At 33.9% G+C, this 18887-nt stretch overlaps 1 protein-coding gene across 8 annotated transcripts in view; it reads right to left on the bottom strand.

The window, feature by feature from the left end:
• The window catches only part of LOC143249413 (dmX-like protein 2), a 141598-nt gene that overhangs the window by 50121 nt on the left and 72590 nt on the right, over positions 1–18887 (bottom strand). For 7 of the 8 annotated variants that reach the window (XR_013027774.1, XM_076499220.1, XM_076499222.1 and 4 more), the window contains 7 exons: positions 12725–13020; positions 11829–11926; positions 10792–10957; positions 9293–9599; positions 8354–8517; positions 3470–3914; positions 2494–2573 (listed from right to left, as the gene is read on the bottom strand). Coding sequence is in view for 7 of the 8 variants with exons in the window: in XM_076499220.1 (XP_076355335.1) it covers positions 2494–2573; positions 3470–3914; positions 8354–8517; positions 9293–9599; positions 10792–10957; positions 11829–11926; positions 12725–13020 (1556 nt within the window). In the remaining variant the exon portion in view is untranslated. The remainder of the gene's footprint in view (positions 1–2493; positions 2574–3469; positions 3915–8353; positions 8518–9292; positions 9600–10791; positions 10958–11828; positions 11927–12724; positions 13021–18887) is intronic. The other variant, XM_076499221.1, reaches the window with a different exon arrangement.

The following is an 18887-nucleotide window of genomic DNA, read 5'->3' as shown; positions in this document are numbered from 1 at the left end:
ATCTAAGCATGAAGCATGCAAGATGTTATCTTAGCATAAGTAGCATCTGCGACTTGAACATTATCTTAGTCTTAAACTAGAAGGGTTATGCTAAAGTAAAATACTGGTTAAAGCACAATACAGAAATTTTCTGAACCCAAGTTTACAAGCATCATAGTAACACTTAAAAACAAATTAAACTGCAAGTGTTACAGATAACAGGTCAAAGGAGAAATATGGACACATCTGCTATTTATGGAAAGTTACTAAAATATGTTACATTCCTGTCATCATCAATCTGATGACTGATATCTTATCTTGACCTAACCAGGTTTCATCCACAATGTGATCCCTTCTTCTACAGGTGTTTTGGTGTGTGTTCTTGAATGGGAACATCATGTACAAATGTGTTTGCCCTTGACTGGAATGCCAAAATATCTTCCTTTGGTTTCTAATTCCACATACTTCAACTCTAGGAGTAGATTCATTCAGTCAAGTTTGGAAGAGTATTCACTTGTATGCCTACCATTTGATCAGAATCCCAGTAAAAAATGTCCAGCATTTGAGAACCGAGAAATCCAGAGTTGATTCCTCCTTTCTTAATGATATAGTTATCAATAGTGGAATAGTCAAATACTCTATAACCACCTGCCCACTCAGATGTGGGAGAAAATGATACAGAGCCCAACAAACTGCCTAAAGTTCCAGGAAGTTGAAATGAAGTGGCCTCTTTGACAGACCATTGACTGGAAATCTCTTAGGAATCAATGAAAGTTTCCCAAACCATCAAGAAGCATTGGTATACAGGTAAGACTCTGGAAAAGCTAAATTAATGGGAATCCCCCACCCTATAAGTTCCCTGTTGAGCTATCAAGTAAGTTAGGTCTTGGTCCCAGGGTGAATGGTAATGGGATAGCCCAAGGGATTGTGAGGGAAGTTCTATTGGTTAAGATAAGTCTGCTGCAAGTGAGCTCAACCCAAGAGAATGAGAGCATGCAAAGAAGTCCACATTCCTAAGAGAGAGAGAGAAAATCACCTTCCTAGTGAGATAAAAAGAAGGTATGGCCATTGAGACGACATGAACCATATCCCTGAGCCACAGTGAAAGAAGTTTGGCCTGACAAAGATAGAAATGGAAGAAAAACTTCCAGTTAGAATAAGGATTGAGAGGGGTGAAGAATGGGCCTCTCTAACTGGATCACTAAACCCCACATAATTAGCTTACTGAAGAAATAGGCAGGCATAAGTGTCTGATTGGGCATGTGAAAAGGCAAGCAGGAGCCAGTCATGAATCAAAAGGAGAGTCTGAAGACTCAATGAAAGAAAATGACAAAACATGCAGAGCCAAAGAAGTACCAAACAGCAGCTTCTTGAATTGGAAGACAAAACCCACATGGATGTCCCGGAAGAAACTGACATGACACAAAAGGAGATGCAAGACTACAAATAAGAGTTTAATGGGGGATATGTCTATGATGGGTCATCAATTGCCCAATTGTCAAAGGACAACAATTAAATGTGACTAAAATTGAGATTCAGTCCCTTTGTGATGGAGCTTTAGAACAGACTAGGCAAGACAACTGGAACAAATACTATTCTGAGGAGGAAGAAAGGAAGTCTGGAAAGTGTATAGAAGAATGGTGGAACTGAAGGCAGAAACATTCACATAGAACCAGTGGAACCCATGAATCTGTTTGTGAAGTGTTTCCAAAAAGACATATGAACAAAATATATTTAGAAAAAAGTACTCATGACTAACAAACTCTAGAATATAAAAGAAAAATCACTGGCTGAACATAAGACATGAACTTCCCACAAACCAAAACCTTTGCTTCACTAGCAGACATCATTGACCCTAAAACATGGGAACATGTCAAAACTGTCATCTACTGTTGTGGCAAGTACATCTTCCATCATATTCAATCTCAAATTCATGTAAACACATCAGAATCTAGAAATACTTCTAAAAGTAATGAGTAGACACAATGGATATCAAACATAAGTCAAAACTGAAAGCTGAAACTGATATCAATGTGTGATTAAGAACAAGTTTTTTTGTCACATGGAAATGGATAAAAGCACATCTATACAAGTGAAAATTACTCTAGAATAGTAAAGGAAGCTAGCTGCTCTAGTATATAGTATGATTGGTGGAGAATACTAAGATGATCAGCACCTGTTATGAAATGGCATAAAATGAGCACAATTAGTGAAAAATTTTAAAAATGCTTAGAGGGCAGTCTAGGATCAAGATATCTTTGCATAAAACTGTTTTGAAAGTATATGTTTAGTAATTATTACACTACCTTTTTCTAAGCATTTACAGATGTGAAATCAGTAATAACATATACAAGAAATATACAAGTTTTACTTAGAAACAGTGTGTATCTGAGAAAACTATTTACTCTTTTCTAGTTTCTGTAAATTTTAAAGTTATTGTACATAACAGGACAGCTACAAAACAAAACATTTTTCTTCCTTTTACATAGCATGGTGGTTAAAAGTAGGACTGACCTTTAAGCAGGCTATAAACTTAAGCTGCTGAGCCATGATGTCCAACTTTGTATCCTGCTTAGTTTCATCAGTTTTGGAAGCTAACAAAAAAAAATGGTTTTGAAATATTAACAATAACATTCTCACCAAAGAAGATAAAAATCCTTGTTTGTTTGCACTCAATATAATAGTCATTTTACTTTTTACTAAAAACAAGAATGTTTTCATAAAATGCCATGCAGTGTATAGCTTTTAAGCTCTTCTTACAACCACTAGCGTCAATGGTTAACCAAAATGATCGGTGTAGTTTTGGATATACAATATGTAGAATATATAATTTAAAAAGTACAAAACAAATCAAAATTAAACTGCATCACAATAATCCTAAACTTGCATATGTAGAAACAGCTGGTATGGGTTGAGAATGTTTTTATGTACAGGAGCAAACAACGTTTCGACCTTCTTCGGTCATCGTCAGGTTCCTCTACATAAAAAAATTCTCAACCCATATCAACTGCTTTTACATGTATATTTTTCTCTACAAGTGGGTTTTCTCATCATCACAGGTTAATCTTAAACTTGTTTCAGTTATTTTACAAATCAAAATCCTTATAACAGAGAAATTTCAAGCTATAAACTCTGCCAGAAATTCTCAAAAATAACTACTTTTATGACTTAAAGAAACTTTGCTTTTCCCTTTTCCTTTTCTGTTAATGCTTGATTATTTTAATAACAAATCTCATGTGACTCAAAGTTTCAATACTCTTTTATTAACCTTTCCTTACTGTTAAATGTTAAAGTTTACTGTTAATGCCAAAGAAAAATCATTTATATTTTAGGAGAAAGTAGATTCTGATACACTGACTTTCACCTGCCATAGGCTTTTGTCTTTTTTTTTTTTTAATTATTGGAATCTAGAAATTACATGCAAGTGTAAAACAAGGAAACCATATTTTAGGACAAATACAGGTAAAACATTTAAATAAACTCTTCTTACGTTTTACTTCCTCAGTGTCAACTTTGGCTTTAACACTAATTCCTGCTTCTTCATCAGAGCTAGGTTCCGAGTCATCCAATACACTAAATGATGGAGGCTTGTCCAATGTTGAGCTAAAAACAACTGGTGTACTCCAATCAAAATCCACTACTACCTCTGCTTCAGTTATTGGTTGGCTCCAATCCAACTGACCAGCTTTCTCAGTTTCAGCTATTTCATCCAAAGTTCCAGATTTCACACTACTGAGATTCTTTGTTTTAAACTGAAGGAGAGGATCAGGACTTGGGGGAACACCCTCCTCAAGAGCTGAGACATCTGTTGCCACTAAGTTTGGTAATCGAGAAAGTACTTCAAGGGCTAATGCTGGACAACCAGCACGAAAATGTAAATTAGCAGTTGTGAAAAACAGACGTCGCTCCAAAGGAGTGATGATATTATTCGTTACCTGAAAATTTAAAAACAAACATAAATCAAACTTGAAAAGCTAAAAACACCATCAGAGTTTGTTTTCTGCAGTGAATAATATGGCTGTCAGTCTCAATACATTCTTTCATATTAGGTTCTTTCAACTTTTAATCATTAAATATCTTGGGTTACTTTTTCCAACAACTAGTAGGACTGACCATCACATTATAACATATTCATAATTAAAAGGTGGGGCAAGTTTGCAACTGGGTTTTATTCTACAACTTACAGTTTGTAAATTGTGCACCCTAACAACTAGGCCATGCCAGACCACAAGTTTAAATAAAACATTCTATTTTGGACAATGTTTTGATGCAAGATGTAATTAATTGACATAAATATTATTTTTAAAAAATTATCATGAAGTAATGTACTTGAAACAAATGCAATTTCATTGTAATACTTAAATGACAAAGATATAAAAGTTAGCTAAATATTATATTTAAACTTACCTTTATTTTACAATTGTTATCACTGCCACTTCAAGATAAAAAAAAAAAAAAACAAAAGGATAAACATGCAGATATGCTTAATATTGTTACATGCAGTTGCACTTAAGGAAAAACCAAAATATCATTATTGCAAAAAAACTGAGTAAAATGCTTTAAGACAGTGTGATATAAATTTATAGTAAAATGTGAAATAATCAAGAAAATTCCTTTGGTTACAAAGTGTTCACATAAAGATAAGTTACCAATTTAAAAAAAGTTTAAAATCTGCTTTTAAAAATATGATTTATAACCAAAAGAAGTGAGTATCTAAGTAGAATAATGAAAATAATGTCAGCAACACAGTTTTTTTTTATATTCAGATATAATGAAAACACATTTAAGTTAGTCAGTACTAAACCTGGTACATTTTTTAAAAATCATTAAGTAAATATCTTAGCTTTTAAATAAAGAGTAATCTATGGCTGAAATTTATTAGGATCCACGGAAATAGATCAGTTAATTAAAATTATATAGTTGTTGGTTTATATTGCACTGAAGATTCTTAGGTGTTAACTTATAAATATGATATTTATGACATTTAACGTAATAAAAACTGAGCTGCAGCACTTGTTTCTCAACAATATGAACCAGAAAAAGCAAAACGTTCCACATGGTGAGTATAAAAGTTTAATTGGTGCTTTACAGAAACTAATTTACTAAAGGATACAAAATGTAATACGAAGGTATACGGTACTTGTAAAACTATTAGGACAATAAAGTATTTTCATGATGACAGCAAAACATGCATGTTCAAGAAGCCTTAACAGAAATGAAATAGAAAACGTATAACCCAAGTAATTTCAATGTTCAGGACAAGAAAGCATTTTGTCATTCTTTGTATTTCATGGAGCTAATTCTTACATATCATTAACAAATGTAAATTTCAATACTATTATAGTACTTCACTCATGCCTTTTGACAATTAACTGAGCCAGAGTGAGAATACTTGTTGTTTAGAATTCCCATATACAGTCATGTGAAAAAGTTAAGACACCCTATGAAAGCCTGTGTATTTTTGTAACATTTTTGGATATATAGATATTTAATCTCAATTTTAACAATACTGAGAGATTATAGGAATATAACTAAACAATTGAAACTGAAGAAAAGACTTTTCAAGATCTTCTGTAAATATAATTCTACAAAAATGCATATTCTAACTGAGAAAAAAGTTAGGACACCCTTGCATTTATTCCCACTTAAAATGGCTCAACTCACACACAGGTGTATCACACCAGGTGCACATGATTAGAAGATCGTTACTCAGGATTTGAAATGAGGCTTGGCCTATTTAAACCTCAGACATTTAGTTTGGTATGCTCCTGACTGTTGAAGTGAGAGTGAGCACTATGGTGAGAGCAAAAGAGTTGTCTGAGGCCTTCAGAAAGAAAATTGTCGCAGCTTATGAGTCTGGTAAAGGATTTAAAAAGATCCCAAAACTTTTGAAATCATCCATTCCACTATCCAGAAAATAGTCAACAAGTGGAGGGCTTTCAAAACAACTGCCAACATGCCCATGTCTGGTCATCCAAGCAAGTTCACCCCGAGAGCAGACTGCAAGATGCTAAAAGGTCTCCAAACACCTTAACATGTCATCATGGGACCTACAGCAGGCTCTGGCTACAGTTGATGTGAAAGAGCATGCCTCTACAATCAGAAAGAGACTGCACAAGTTTAACTTGCATGGGAGGTGTGCAAGGAGGAAACCTTTGCTCTATAAGAGAAACATCAAGGTCAGACTGAAGTTTGCCAGAGAGAATGCAGACAAAGACCAGGACTTCTGGAATAATATTCTTTGGACAGATGAATCCAAAATCGAATTAGTTGGACACCAGAACAGAGGACATGTTTAGCGTAAACCAAATACAGCACTCCAGGAAAACAACCTCATACCAACTGTGAAGCATGGAGGTGGAAGTGTCATGGTTTGGGGCTGCTTTGCTGCAGCAGGACCTGGACAGATCACAATCATAGAATCCACCATGAATTCTACTGTGTATCAGAGGGTGCTTGAGGATCATGTGAGACCATCTGTAAGAAAATTAAAGCTGAAGCGGAACTAGACCCTGCAACATGACAATGCCCCAAAACATACCAGTAAATCCACCAAGGACTGGCTGAAAACTAAGAAATGGAGAGTCCTGGAATGGCCGAGCCAAAGCCCAAATCTTAATCCCATTGAGATGCTGTGGGGTGACTTAAAATGGGCTGTACATGCAAGAAACTCCTCAAACATCTCACAGCTGAAAGAATTCTGCATTGAGGAGTGGGACAAACTTTCTTCAGATCAATGTCAGAGACTGGTAGATGGCTACAAAAAGTGTCTCACTACAGTTATTTCAGCCAAAGAGGGTAACACTAGCTATAGGGGGTAGGGTGTCCTAACTTTTCCTCAGTTCAAATATGCATTTTTGTAGAATGACATTTACAATTTTAATTGTTTAGTTATATTCCTATAATCTCTCAGTATTGATGAAATTGAGATTAAATATCTATATATCCAAAAATGTTACATAAATACACAGGCTTTCATAGGGTGTCCTAACTTTTTTCACATGCCTGTACTTGTACCAATGGCATGCCATAAGGAATCTGCTTGAATGAACATACTAATCAATTTTAGGGTCTGAAAAAAACTGTCATGGTACCTCATGCAGTGTCTTATACAATATAGAAGGAAGCTAGGATGAAGCAAGCATATGATACCAGTATATGCTAAAAGAAATCAGTTTAATGACACTCCACAAACAAACCTAAAATACAGTGTTTAACACTATATATTAAGTTTTGTTGTCGTACTATGGCTTGAAAGGTGTAGTTGTCAGTAGGGTAGAGAGTTTGTATAAAAGCTTTATATGATGCTGGTTGGACATTTAAAGATATTGCTGCGGACTTGAAATGGTCCCCAAAATCTGTCAAATGCACCCTAGATTGTAAGACTAAGATGTGTAAATTTGAAAATATGAAAAAAAAAGTCCAGATCTACAGTATCAAGAAGACTCAACAAGAATGGAATATTTGGTTGTGTATTAGTTAAAAAAACCTTTGCTTCAATCTTAAAATATTGAAAAGACACTGAAATTTGCTAAAAAGTACAAAAAATAGACTACTGATGATTTGAAAAAGGTATTATGGATGGAGAAGTCCAAATCTGAAATATATGGCTCAAAATATAGGTTGTATGTTCGGGAGAAGAAAGATGAAAAAAGATACTTACTTCAATCCATAGAATCTAATTTGAAGCATAGAGAAGGCAGTGTGATGGTAGGGGGGGATGTGTTTCTGCTGAGTACACAGAAGATATTTGCACAATAGATGTAATAATGAACCAGTGCAAGTACCATCAGATATCATCATGGTATGCCAGGTGGTTTGAATACTAATGATCAATGGAATGACCCCAAACATTCATCCAACTTATGCAGAAATTACTTAGTTAAGAAAGAAGATGCTGGAGTCATTCAAATGATACAATGGCCTCCACACAGCCCCAATCTCAAACCAACTGAGCAGATCTAGGATTTGGCAAATCAAAAGTTACTTCCAAAGAAATTTTATGGGTGTAAATTAGACATTTGGAGTAAAATCCCAAAGGAAACTTTGATTACACATGTTACAACAATGTCCGAAATACTATCTTCAGTTATTAAAGCAAAATGGAGACAATATATTAACTGTTTGCTGAACTCAAGCACTTCCACTGAGTTTTTGTTGTACTAAATATGAAGATTAATAAAATTGATATTTCACCTGTGATTTGTCTTTCATTGTTCTATAAAAGTAGCCTGAAATCAAATTCTTGACTTTGTCTTAACACTTTTACGCAATACTGTACTATTGCAGAAAAAATTCAAAATTAATTATTAATGATGTCATAGATATCTTTTTATTTTTCAGTACAGAAAATGAAAGGTAAAATCACGTGTACCTGTAGAGATGATGTTTGATCAGCTGAATCAATACTGTATCTGAATCCAGTTAACATGAGGGAACGAGCTTTCTTCTTGTCTTGAGCTGTCTGAGCGAACTGTCTTCGAACCACCAGAGGATGTGTGCGAAGATAAAGGTAGAAGTTGAACACACTTGGATTAGCTAAGAACAAAAAAAAAATTCACTGATAAACCTTTTTAGATACAAAATAATTTTATCATCAGTTACATAACCATGCAAGTCTATGTAAAACTTGAACTATTTCTCTACAGCTGTTTCATTAGTCTCACTTTATAAAATTATTATTCACCATAAATAAATACTTTTCTAACCAGTGTCAACTTTAATATCATAAAAAAAATCAACAAAAAACAAAACTTTCCTACAATGACCTCATCTCAGAAACTCATAACTGCTGAATAACAGTACAAAAAATCCTCTACTTGGGATATTCCAATCCTTAAAATGTATAAATAATCCAATATGAAATATGTTGATACTACTTTAGTTGATCAGAAATAAAATTAAAGCTAAAAGAAACAATAATTGCAAATGACCAGTCAGCAACAAAGAATAATATTTCTTGTAACACAGGGATGATGGAGACAAATAGCATAAAACAGATTCATTAGCAAACTATACTGTAATATTTGAAACTGAATACCATCTACAAGTGACATGAATTGAAGTTTTTATTACCAGATGATTGCAGTAAACATAATCAACTGTACAAATACAACCACACAGATTGAAATTGGTACAAGACATTAACAAATATAAAATATAATACATGTAAAAAATTATGAAGTAAATATTTAACTTAGAAATATAAATTATAAAATTACTAAAAATATTAATGGTTAATTATTGTTCATAAATTAAAGATACTTATCTATTTTTTTAATAGGTGCTAAGCTTTCTAAATGGTGGTATTTACCTGAAGCCTGTTTTGTGCTAGGTTTTTCATCATCACCTTGCACTCTTGGGTGAGATTGTCCAACTCCAATTTGGAGCAGTGTGTTCAAGGCTCCATTATAATCCTGCAGAAGCCAATGTGCCATACTTCTCAGAAAAGGATCAGGATGGGCATGTGACACAGAATAGTTGTTGCCTTCAGCATCACAGCCCAGGATTTCTTCATAAATGAGTCTTCGAAGGTTTAGAGGAGTAGTTTCTAAGTCTCCTTCATATAAGCGTACAATAACCATGGCTAACTGAAGATCATTTAACTTATTTAGACACACCTAAAAAGAGGGAGAACTCATTAAGATAACTTTCATTACAGAATTATAAGGACAAATTCATAATCTATACATATCTAATGGTTTCATACACAATGACAAAAAAAAATTCACAGCCAAAATGTCATCCTCTCTGAACTAGGGTAGTAGGTCAAATATTAATAAAGATTTCATTTAAAATCAGCTTGCAGTCCTCACTATACATATGCTTATTGATAACCATGTGATTTAACTTCAATGCATAAAGATTTTTGAAGTGAGCTTCAAAAGTATATTTGTCTTATTCACTGCCATACTTAAATAATTTCTGTCAGAAAACTACACCAATATAGTTTTTGTTGTTTGTATATTTTTGTGCCAGTTAAGGGCTATCTACACTAATCATCCATAGTTTTTAAGTGATAGATTAGAGGGAAGGCAACTAGTCAACATTACTTGCCACCAACTTGTGGGCTACTCTAATTAAATAGTGGGATTTGACCATACTTCTTATAACTCATTCACTGCCACAAACTGCACAATAGTAGTTTTCTTTTGACAGTAAAGGGGCATAAACAACAGAACCTTGAATCCATAGCCTGGCATGCTAACCACTAGCCTGGATTTTCCTGTCTGAACCAATGTAACTTATAGCTTGGAAAGTTTCATTCATGCATCACTCACCAATATTAATGAATATCAATACCAGGTTCATGTTACAAACATTTGAGTTTTATTGTAGAGTTAAGTACTTGCACTTTCAATGCAAAAGTAGTTATAAATAAGGATACTTTTACCTTACTATTCAGAAAAGAATATCTAAGGGCAGTTATAATCACAACTTACAATATTTGCAATGTATTTTATTTAAAGCAAATAACCCATAAAAAATATCTCAAAAACACCTAGGGTGAAAAAAGAGAGAGAAAAGAAAAGAAAGGTATAGCCAAACTGGTAGTTACACTTATAGCATTGATAAGACTTTTACAGAAATATTAATTCATTAGTTAGACAAGCTTTTGTTGTTGTTGTTGTTGCTGTTCAGCTTATGTATAATCCACCAAAAATATGTGATAGTTTGGATTACTACAATCCCAGATAAAGAATGTGGAAAATTGCCAAACTATCATTCCAGTTAAAAACAAAGTGTCCTGCAGGTTGTTTTGCAAGTAACAATTTAACCATTGTAAGATCAGAATTATTTAAAAAGCCATACTTCAATTGCATCTTGAATTGCTCCTGCAAGTAGAAAAAAAGCAGCAGCATGCTCAAAACGTTGCTTTCCAAGAAGTGCAAAAGCATTTTTTAAAGCAGCTTTCCTCCACCGGTCTTCAGCAAAGTTGTTTTGGAAGAAAGCAGTCATCTTTTGGTCACCAACTGACCTGAAAAACAATCATATCTATTCTCACTTTTTGTAGCTTACTGTAATTTTTCATCTAAAAATATGTTTAAGACAAGCAAAGGTCTAATATCAATTTTTATAAACAAATACAGGTCAAAGTTGTTCTTACAACAAGTATTGTAATATTTGTTTTTTTTAAACTTATCAACAATAGGATATATAAAAAGAACTCAATGCTATGACCATCTAATGTCATAAAACTGGACAATTCACTAATTAATCATACATTATTTGTAATGTGAAAAAAAAAAGAAAAGATAACGAAATAATGTACTCTTGTGCCAATATTTACATAAAAATCCAGGGATAACTTTACAAAACTTTTGTTACGTTTAATTACTAAACATGCTATTAAATATCAATCAACACCTACATATTGTAGGACAAGAGAAATTACAGTCTTGACACATGCCATGACAAAGTTTCTTTCAGTATAAACTGTGCTATAAATCTGAAGAACTTGAAGTTTATTATGGTAAAATGAGAACTGAGCAATGATTTAAAAAACTGAACACTGCAATAATGCAGTTTGAATCAATGGTACTTATCCTCCTAGCCCTCTCAGTTATTGGAATAATCCCCCTTAAAACAAATCCTATAGTTAGTTAATTGGCTAGGTACAATTCAAATCAGCAAATAATCAGGGTTAAAAAAATAATAACAGACATACAATTTGCTTTCTTTTCTTTAAAATAAATTATCTTATTAAAAAAAAATTCCCCTACCCCATTAATTCATAATGAATGTACTACAAATATACCTGAAGAATGGTAATAAAAATTAATCACTATTTTTTTGTATCACAGAAACACAGACATTTAAAAACTGTAAAATTCAGAAAAGCAAGTCACCTAAACAGTCCCCATACAATATTCTTTTTCTTCATAGCTAAATAAAAGAGTGCTGCATCCAAAGGATCATTCTTGGCCTGAAAGGCACACTTAGATACCTGATAAACAAATTAAAATAGTATACTTTTTTAAAACATCCATTATAAATTTTCTAAATGGAGTATAGCTTTGAATTAAATACATATTACGAAAATGTTTTGATGTTATGATTATGGAGTGTTTCCAAAACAACGAAGTTCAGAACAAACTTAATATGTAAAATGTAAAAGATAATATATAGTTAAATCCTGACAAATAAAAATAGCTTGTTTTTTATATAAGCTACTTACTCTACTGTTATCCCACAAGGCCAAAGGTTAGATTATCTTTGGTTATATTTTGGTACCACTATCATAAAAACAATCACATGGGAGCAACACATATGCTGACAGCCTAAACACATGGGTTTAACAATTCCCTCAGGTATAACATAACTTTTCCACAAGTACTTGATAAGAACTCATGAATAATTGTTTTTGATCATTCATCATACACATAAGCAATTATAAAATTTAATTTATAAATGTCTATGTAAATTATACACTGACTATCATACAGTGAGCTGGATTTTAAAACTTTAATTTTGTTTATCAGCAACTTTTCCCAATGCAGTATAATGCTAAAAACACAAAACATTAGGTATCACAAAATCGAAATGAAACATTTTCCCAAAGATAACCTGAAAAATGTAATGTTAAAATTTATTTTTTCCAATCAGAATAAACATTTCAACAAAATATACAATTAATGCATCTATAAAAAATCAACAACAACAAAACTTTCTTTCACTGTTATAACTTTTCTATACAAAGTATGTTTTAAAAAATTAAAAATTTAAAACTTCTTATAACACAAACCTTTTCTACCAGCTTACGTAAAGTGTTATTACTTCTCACCCACAAACCCACACCCACTTCTCGAAGTTCACTCCATCGTGGGTTTCCTCTCTGCACACATGGAACAAATTGAAGTAGTTCTTCTTGCGTTTCAGAATGAAAAGCCCAAACAAGAGAATCTGTTCTAAGTCCTTGTCTCTGAAGCTGGGCACGTTGTGCTATTTTTAGACATCTAAGCAAGAAGGTGTAATGACGCATGGCAAGCAGGAAACGTAAACCACAGTCATCCAAAGATTCTGCAACAAAAGTTAAATTTTCTTCCTACCATCTATTAAGCCACTGATTCAATATCTTGAAATAAATATGGATACTAATTTATTTTGTAGAAAGAGAATTTAAAATAGCAAAACAATTCTTCTAAACATTTTAGAAATATAAATTGTCAATGGTCACCTAATTGTAAGTTAACTATTTTTTGAAGTTAGCACATAACCTATGGAAGAAAGAAAAGTTTTTTTACATATTTTGAACCCCTTTACTTTCAATGACCAGTGCAAAAAAGAGTCTCAGCTGAACTAAAAACTCTAAAGATGTATGAAGAACATAAGGTTTTCCACATAAATGCTTTTAAACAAATGTGTCTCAAAATCTAACAGTGGACATTCTCATAGTGGTTTTTAAGTTCTAACTTCTGATCTATTAAGACCATATAAACTTCATAACTGGCATAAATATACATTATTGTATCTATAGTTTGTACCAAGGTAAAGTTAACAAGATGTTTCATTTTTATTATATGACCATTAACAAGTCATTGTAGCACATGTGTAATACCTGGAGCAAACTCATTATTCCTGTAATTTGACCTTGAATTAATTTTCAGTTTTCCTTAGTTCAGACTAATACATATCCAATCAATGTCTGAACCCATTTTCAGTAGCATTCAGTCATGTTTGTAGATGTTATCAGGAACATATTTCTTTTGCTTTTTTTTAAATGCAAATTAGTCAGTGCAATGTTACAAGATATGTGCCAGATGTATTTCTACCTAATGTACAATTTTTAACAGTGCCTATACACTATAAAATTGGGTATTAATCATACTACTAAAAATAGCATACTTTTTCTGTCCTTTCTATTTAGAAAAGTTTGTTCAATACCATCATCCTCACCTAAAACAGCCCACAATTAACAACTGTGTAGTTAACCACATTTCAACTTTAATATAAAGATATTTTAACTTAAAAAAAACTTTCTTTTTGTGTCAAGTTATGCCACTAGATTTTAAGCTGCTTTTTAAAAAATCATATACTGTATATAAACATTTAAATTTGTAAAATATCCTTGTAAAATTATTTTAAATGGTATTAAACAGATTATTTCTACAACTAAAATTTCAATAATGACAAATGTGTATATCATACTTGTGAAAATTGATACTTCAAAAACATACAAACAAACACTCATAACAATTAATGTATGTCATTACTGGTAAAACACTCATTTACCATATCTTTTCTATACAATATAAAAAGATATACTTACAACTGAGACATCAACAAATTTCATGTATTTTTCTTGGTGACCAATTTCAATATTTATAAGGCCTTCTTTCAGATGGTTCTCAATATTATTGGTTATTTAGCAACATATATTCATTTTAACATTTTCCTTACCAGCAAATGTATTTCCAATATGTACTCACAACCCCCAAAAAAATAGCATTATCCCTCATGCATTTGAACTATGAGATTTGCATCTCACTAGCCTTGAGTTAACTTCCACTTAAAAAAACATGTAATGAACACTAGCCCTCCATCAACAGAAGGGCAACAATCTTCTTGTGCAATAGATGTCCCTAAGCATTTGCACTCAAAGTAATTCCATTCTTAAGCAGAAAATGAAGGAAGTGTACTCGAAGTATAAAAGGTACCTCCATCTCACTACACAGAATAGCTAGAATTTCACACTGAAATAGTGTAGGAGCTGGTGCAAGCTTTATATCTAAATAAACTCCCCCTTCACAAAATGCCTAACTGGAAACCCCACTGAGCATGACACCCAATGTCAGGGGATACACAAAGACACACCTGTAAGAGATTGCACCTCATCTTGATCATGCTATACTCTTCATTTGAAAGGAAATAAAGGGAAAAATAAAAAGAGCTAAGTGTTGAAGGTTTGGGTGTAATTTTGAATGATCAACTGAACACCTACATAAAAGTGGTTGATAAGCCAAGAATAGTAGTGTGGTTAGGGCATAATTAGACTATGTGGTGTGCGTCTCACCTCAACTCAACAGATACAGATAGGGGCAATGATCCCATCCTTCTGCAGCAGGAAAGTATATTAGTTATTTGAAGGGTGACCCACTCTACACAAACAGTGCCATCACTACCATACTTCTTACAATATCGTGTTGTATACAATTAATGAGGAATTTTCTAAGGTTCATCACCCCAACAGTAGGAACTTGGAAGTAACAATGATCTCCTGTGCTCCACTTGAAATGGGGAAGGAAAATTTTTTATTACATAAGAGAAACCTGGAGAGGTGCCCAATGAGGATTGGATACATGCCGAAAAGGTTGTTTACAAAGCAACGGCCAATTTAAACTCTTATACTTTTAATTCAAAACAAGCCAAAGAAGTGAACAGTCACTTCCCTGGTCATAACAATGGTAAGACAGTAAAATGTGGCTTATTGTGACTTGAGTGTCAAAAAAACAACACATTGGTACACCAGTCCCAGATAAAGTAAAACAAGGAGTTAAAAAACTGTGACCAATGCATAGTCTAGTTACAACTACTTTCTCTTTCCAATCCTTATGGAAGCAAGACAGCCAAAGTCCAATACAGGGTTTTATTTGAAAAAGCTTGTTTTCATGTTGCTCACTCTAAATCAACTGCCAGCTGGTATGGAGCCAAGCCTTGAATACAGGACCATAGTCCATGTATGGAATAGGCACAGCAGTGATAGTGCCAGAGCAGATAGATTCAGCTGCAGCATTAGCAGGCTCATTCCTGCGAATACCAACATGGCACAGTATCCAGAAAAAGTGGATAGAAATAGGTGTTAAAGAGAAATGTGCCAGTCGATTTTGAATATCGGCAAGAATAGAATGTGAATGAACGTGAAGCAATTCCAGGGCCAGTAGAGAACTAAGCGAGTCAGCATAAATAGTGCAGTTTGAGTACTGCTTAGCTTCAATGTGATCCAGGGCAAGAGAAATGGTGTACAGTTCAGAAGTGAACACAGAAGCTGTAGAGGAGATTCTGTATGCAACAACCGATCCACAACAAACCATGGCAGAGCCCATACAGTCACCTGATTTCAAACCATCTGTATAAATAGGTATGGAAGAATGGTTCAAAAGACGTTCAGCAAATAACAGACAGTATTTCCAAACAAGAGAGTCTGCTTTTCTCAAATGACTTAAAGATAGGTCACATTTGGGGACTGCAATAAGCATGGTGGGATGGACTGACCAGTAGATACAGCAACATTATCCAAGAAAAGACCCAATTCATGTAACTGCACCTGGATACGAAGGTCAAAAGGAGCAATGGGAGATCATGTGTTCTGAAAAAGTATGGCCTATCGAGAAAGAAAAACACAACCCCAGGTGAGATGCTTTGGTAAGGAACAAAGTTTCAAAGCATATAGTAAAGACAGTTGCAAACAGCAGATGCACAAAGAAGGTTAATCAGACTGTGTATAAGTTCTGAACTGGGGAAGTGCAGAAAGCCCAAGTATAGAGCTGAAGTCCTTGATGATGAATGGAGTCCAGCATCTTTAAGGCTGAGGTCCTGGCAGAGCCATAAAACAGTGATTCATAGTCGAGTAAGAGCACAATATATCTTTAGCACAGAATATCAATCCTCTCCCCAAATGGTGGAAGAGGACATGGAGGATGTTCAGTGCTCTTGTACATTTGGCCTGCAGCTGCTTGATGTGTGGTATAAAAGTCAGCTTATGGTCAAAGATAAGCCCCAAGAACTTTGTCTCAGGAACCACATGTAGCACAACATCACCAATACAGAGTTCAGGATCAGGGTGATACTCCATTGGCAGTGCATGCAAACGGTTTTAGAGAGAGAAGTTAAAGCCATTTGCTGTGGTCCACTTCAGTAAATGATTGAGGGCAGTCTGTTGTTGCTGCTCAATACACCTCATATTTGACAACTTGCATGAGATGTGAAAGTCGTCAACACAGAGCCTGTTTGTAAGAGTAAGAGGGAGTTGTTCAGTGATGGCATTAATCTTTTACTGAAGAGTGTAACACTCAAAACACAGCCCTGAAAGACCCCAAGTTCCTGTAGAAAAGAACGGGAAAGTGTCAAACCGACATAAACTTGGAATCTCCTCTCCATTAAAAAATATATTAGAAAATGGGCAAATGGACACAAACCCATATATATATATATATATATATATATATGGAGGTCTCTCAAAGTGCCATACTTCCATGTTGTATCATAAGCCTTCTCAATGTCAAAGAATATTGATACAAGATGTTGCCATTTAAAAACGCTTCTTTGATTGATGTTTCAAGTTGAATCAGTTGGTACATGGTGAAGCACTGTCATTGGAACCCACACTGTGTGGGTGAGAGGAGGTTGTTTGATACAAGGAACCAAATAAGATGAGCATTAATTATTCTCTCTAAGGTCTTGCAGAGACAGTTCATCAAAGCAACTGAAAGGTAGTTTGAAGGAATCTTGGGATCTTTCCCAACCTTAGAGAAAGGTAAGACAATAGCCTGGTACCAAGCATCGGGAAAAACATTCTCTTGCCAGATCCAGTTAAAAACAATCAGAAGAATAGCAAGAGAAGCATTAGACAGATGGTGCAGTATTGTATAGTGTACATCATCAGGTCCAACCAATGTATTGCCAGACTGATGAAGAGCCAAGTTTGAGTTCCACCGGTGTAAAGGGACGATTATAGTCAAAGACAATCAGCTCAAAAGGAAAGAGATGCTTGCTCAGTCTAATTCTTGATGGCCAAGAAGGTGGAGGAAGAAGCAGAAGTGCTTGATACCTGGCAAAAGCTTTCACCTAGATTATCGACGATGCTTCGGGTATCAGCTACTTCCTGGCCATCAGAGAGCAAGATCGAGAGGGGGACAATTATATTGCCCACTGACCTTTTGAATCTTGCCTCATATGACTTTGGAACTGATGGTAGAAGATCTACTGGTTGTAAACTTAATCCAAGATTCCTTTTGGCTTTAACATTTTACTCACCAAGCACGTGCATGAGCCTGCTGGAAAGCAATGAGGTGCGAGAGTGTGGGATACCTACAAAAAGTATCCCAGGCCCTTCATGACAAGATATGAGCTCAAAAGAGCACATTCAATGTATACAAACAGATAGTATTGGAATGCATTTTGATCACAGAAAAATCCAACATTTTCCTGAACTTAGTAATTAACAGAGGTTCTTTTCTCAAAATAGGTGTGTATATAATTTTGAAAAAATAAAGAACTGATTTTTATAAATAAGATATATTAACATGAATACCATCAATTTATATTGGTTTTTATCATAAAAGCTATCCTATTAAAATGTTTCTTTGAATAAACTACACAACTACATGACAGCATTATGTTTTTAACTGAATTTCTTGCTATTCAAGTGTATGTTTAGTGGAACGAAACAGAAAAAAGCTACCATAGTTGTACAAGGATATAAAAATTGGTCTAAATGTTCAATACAACTTTTCTTTGCAGTGATGCACCTTATTAGGTATTTTGTAAAGTAGTTAAATATAAGAACAAAATAAAAATATGAATGAATTTAAGTCATATGGTTTAAACTCTAAAAGCAAGCAAAAATTGGAAAACCCAACAGGCCTAAGAGAAACATGGGGTGGAATATGAAATTAATCTTGATTAAAAAGACCTGTGTTGTCTATATAATACACGTGTGTGTGGGGGAAGGGGGTGTATATTAACTTTCAAATCTACAGTTACAAACCAATTGTGTAATGGCATAGTATAAAAAGCTAATGCCACACAGTGAATTTTATTTCATTATAGATTGTAAATTAAAACCAAATAAATCTAAATTGAAATTTCATTGATTATCAAGCTTTCTTTTAAAGCATCAATTAGGACTTAATGTTTTACATACAGAAATAACAATACAATCCCACTGGGCTGAAATGGATTAATGCACT

Source organism: Tachypleus tridentatus, chromosome 4, assembly GCF_004210375.1.
Source record: "Tachypleus tridentatus isolate NWPU-2018 chromosome 4, ASM421037v1, whole genome shotgun sequence".
Classification (NCBI taxonomy): domain Eukaryota; kingdom Metazoa; phylum Arthropoda; class Merostomata; order Xiphosura; family Limulidae; genus Tachypleus; species Tachypleus tridentatus.
This window is presented reverse-complemented; position numbering and strand designations above follow the sequence as displayed.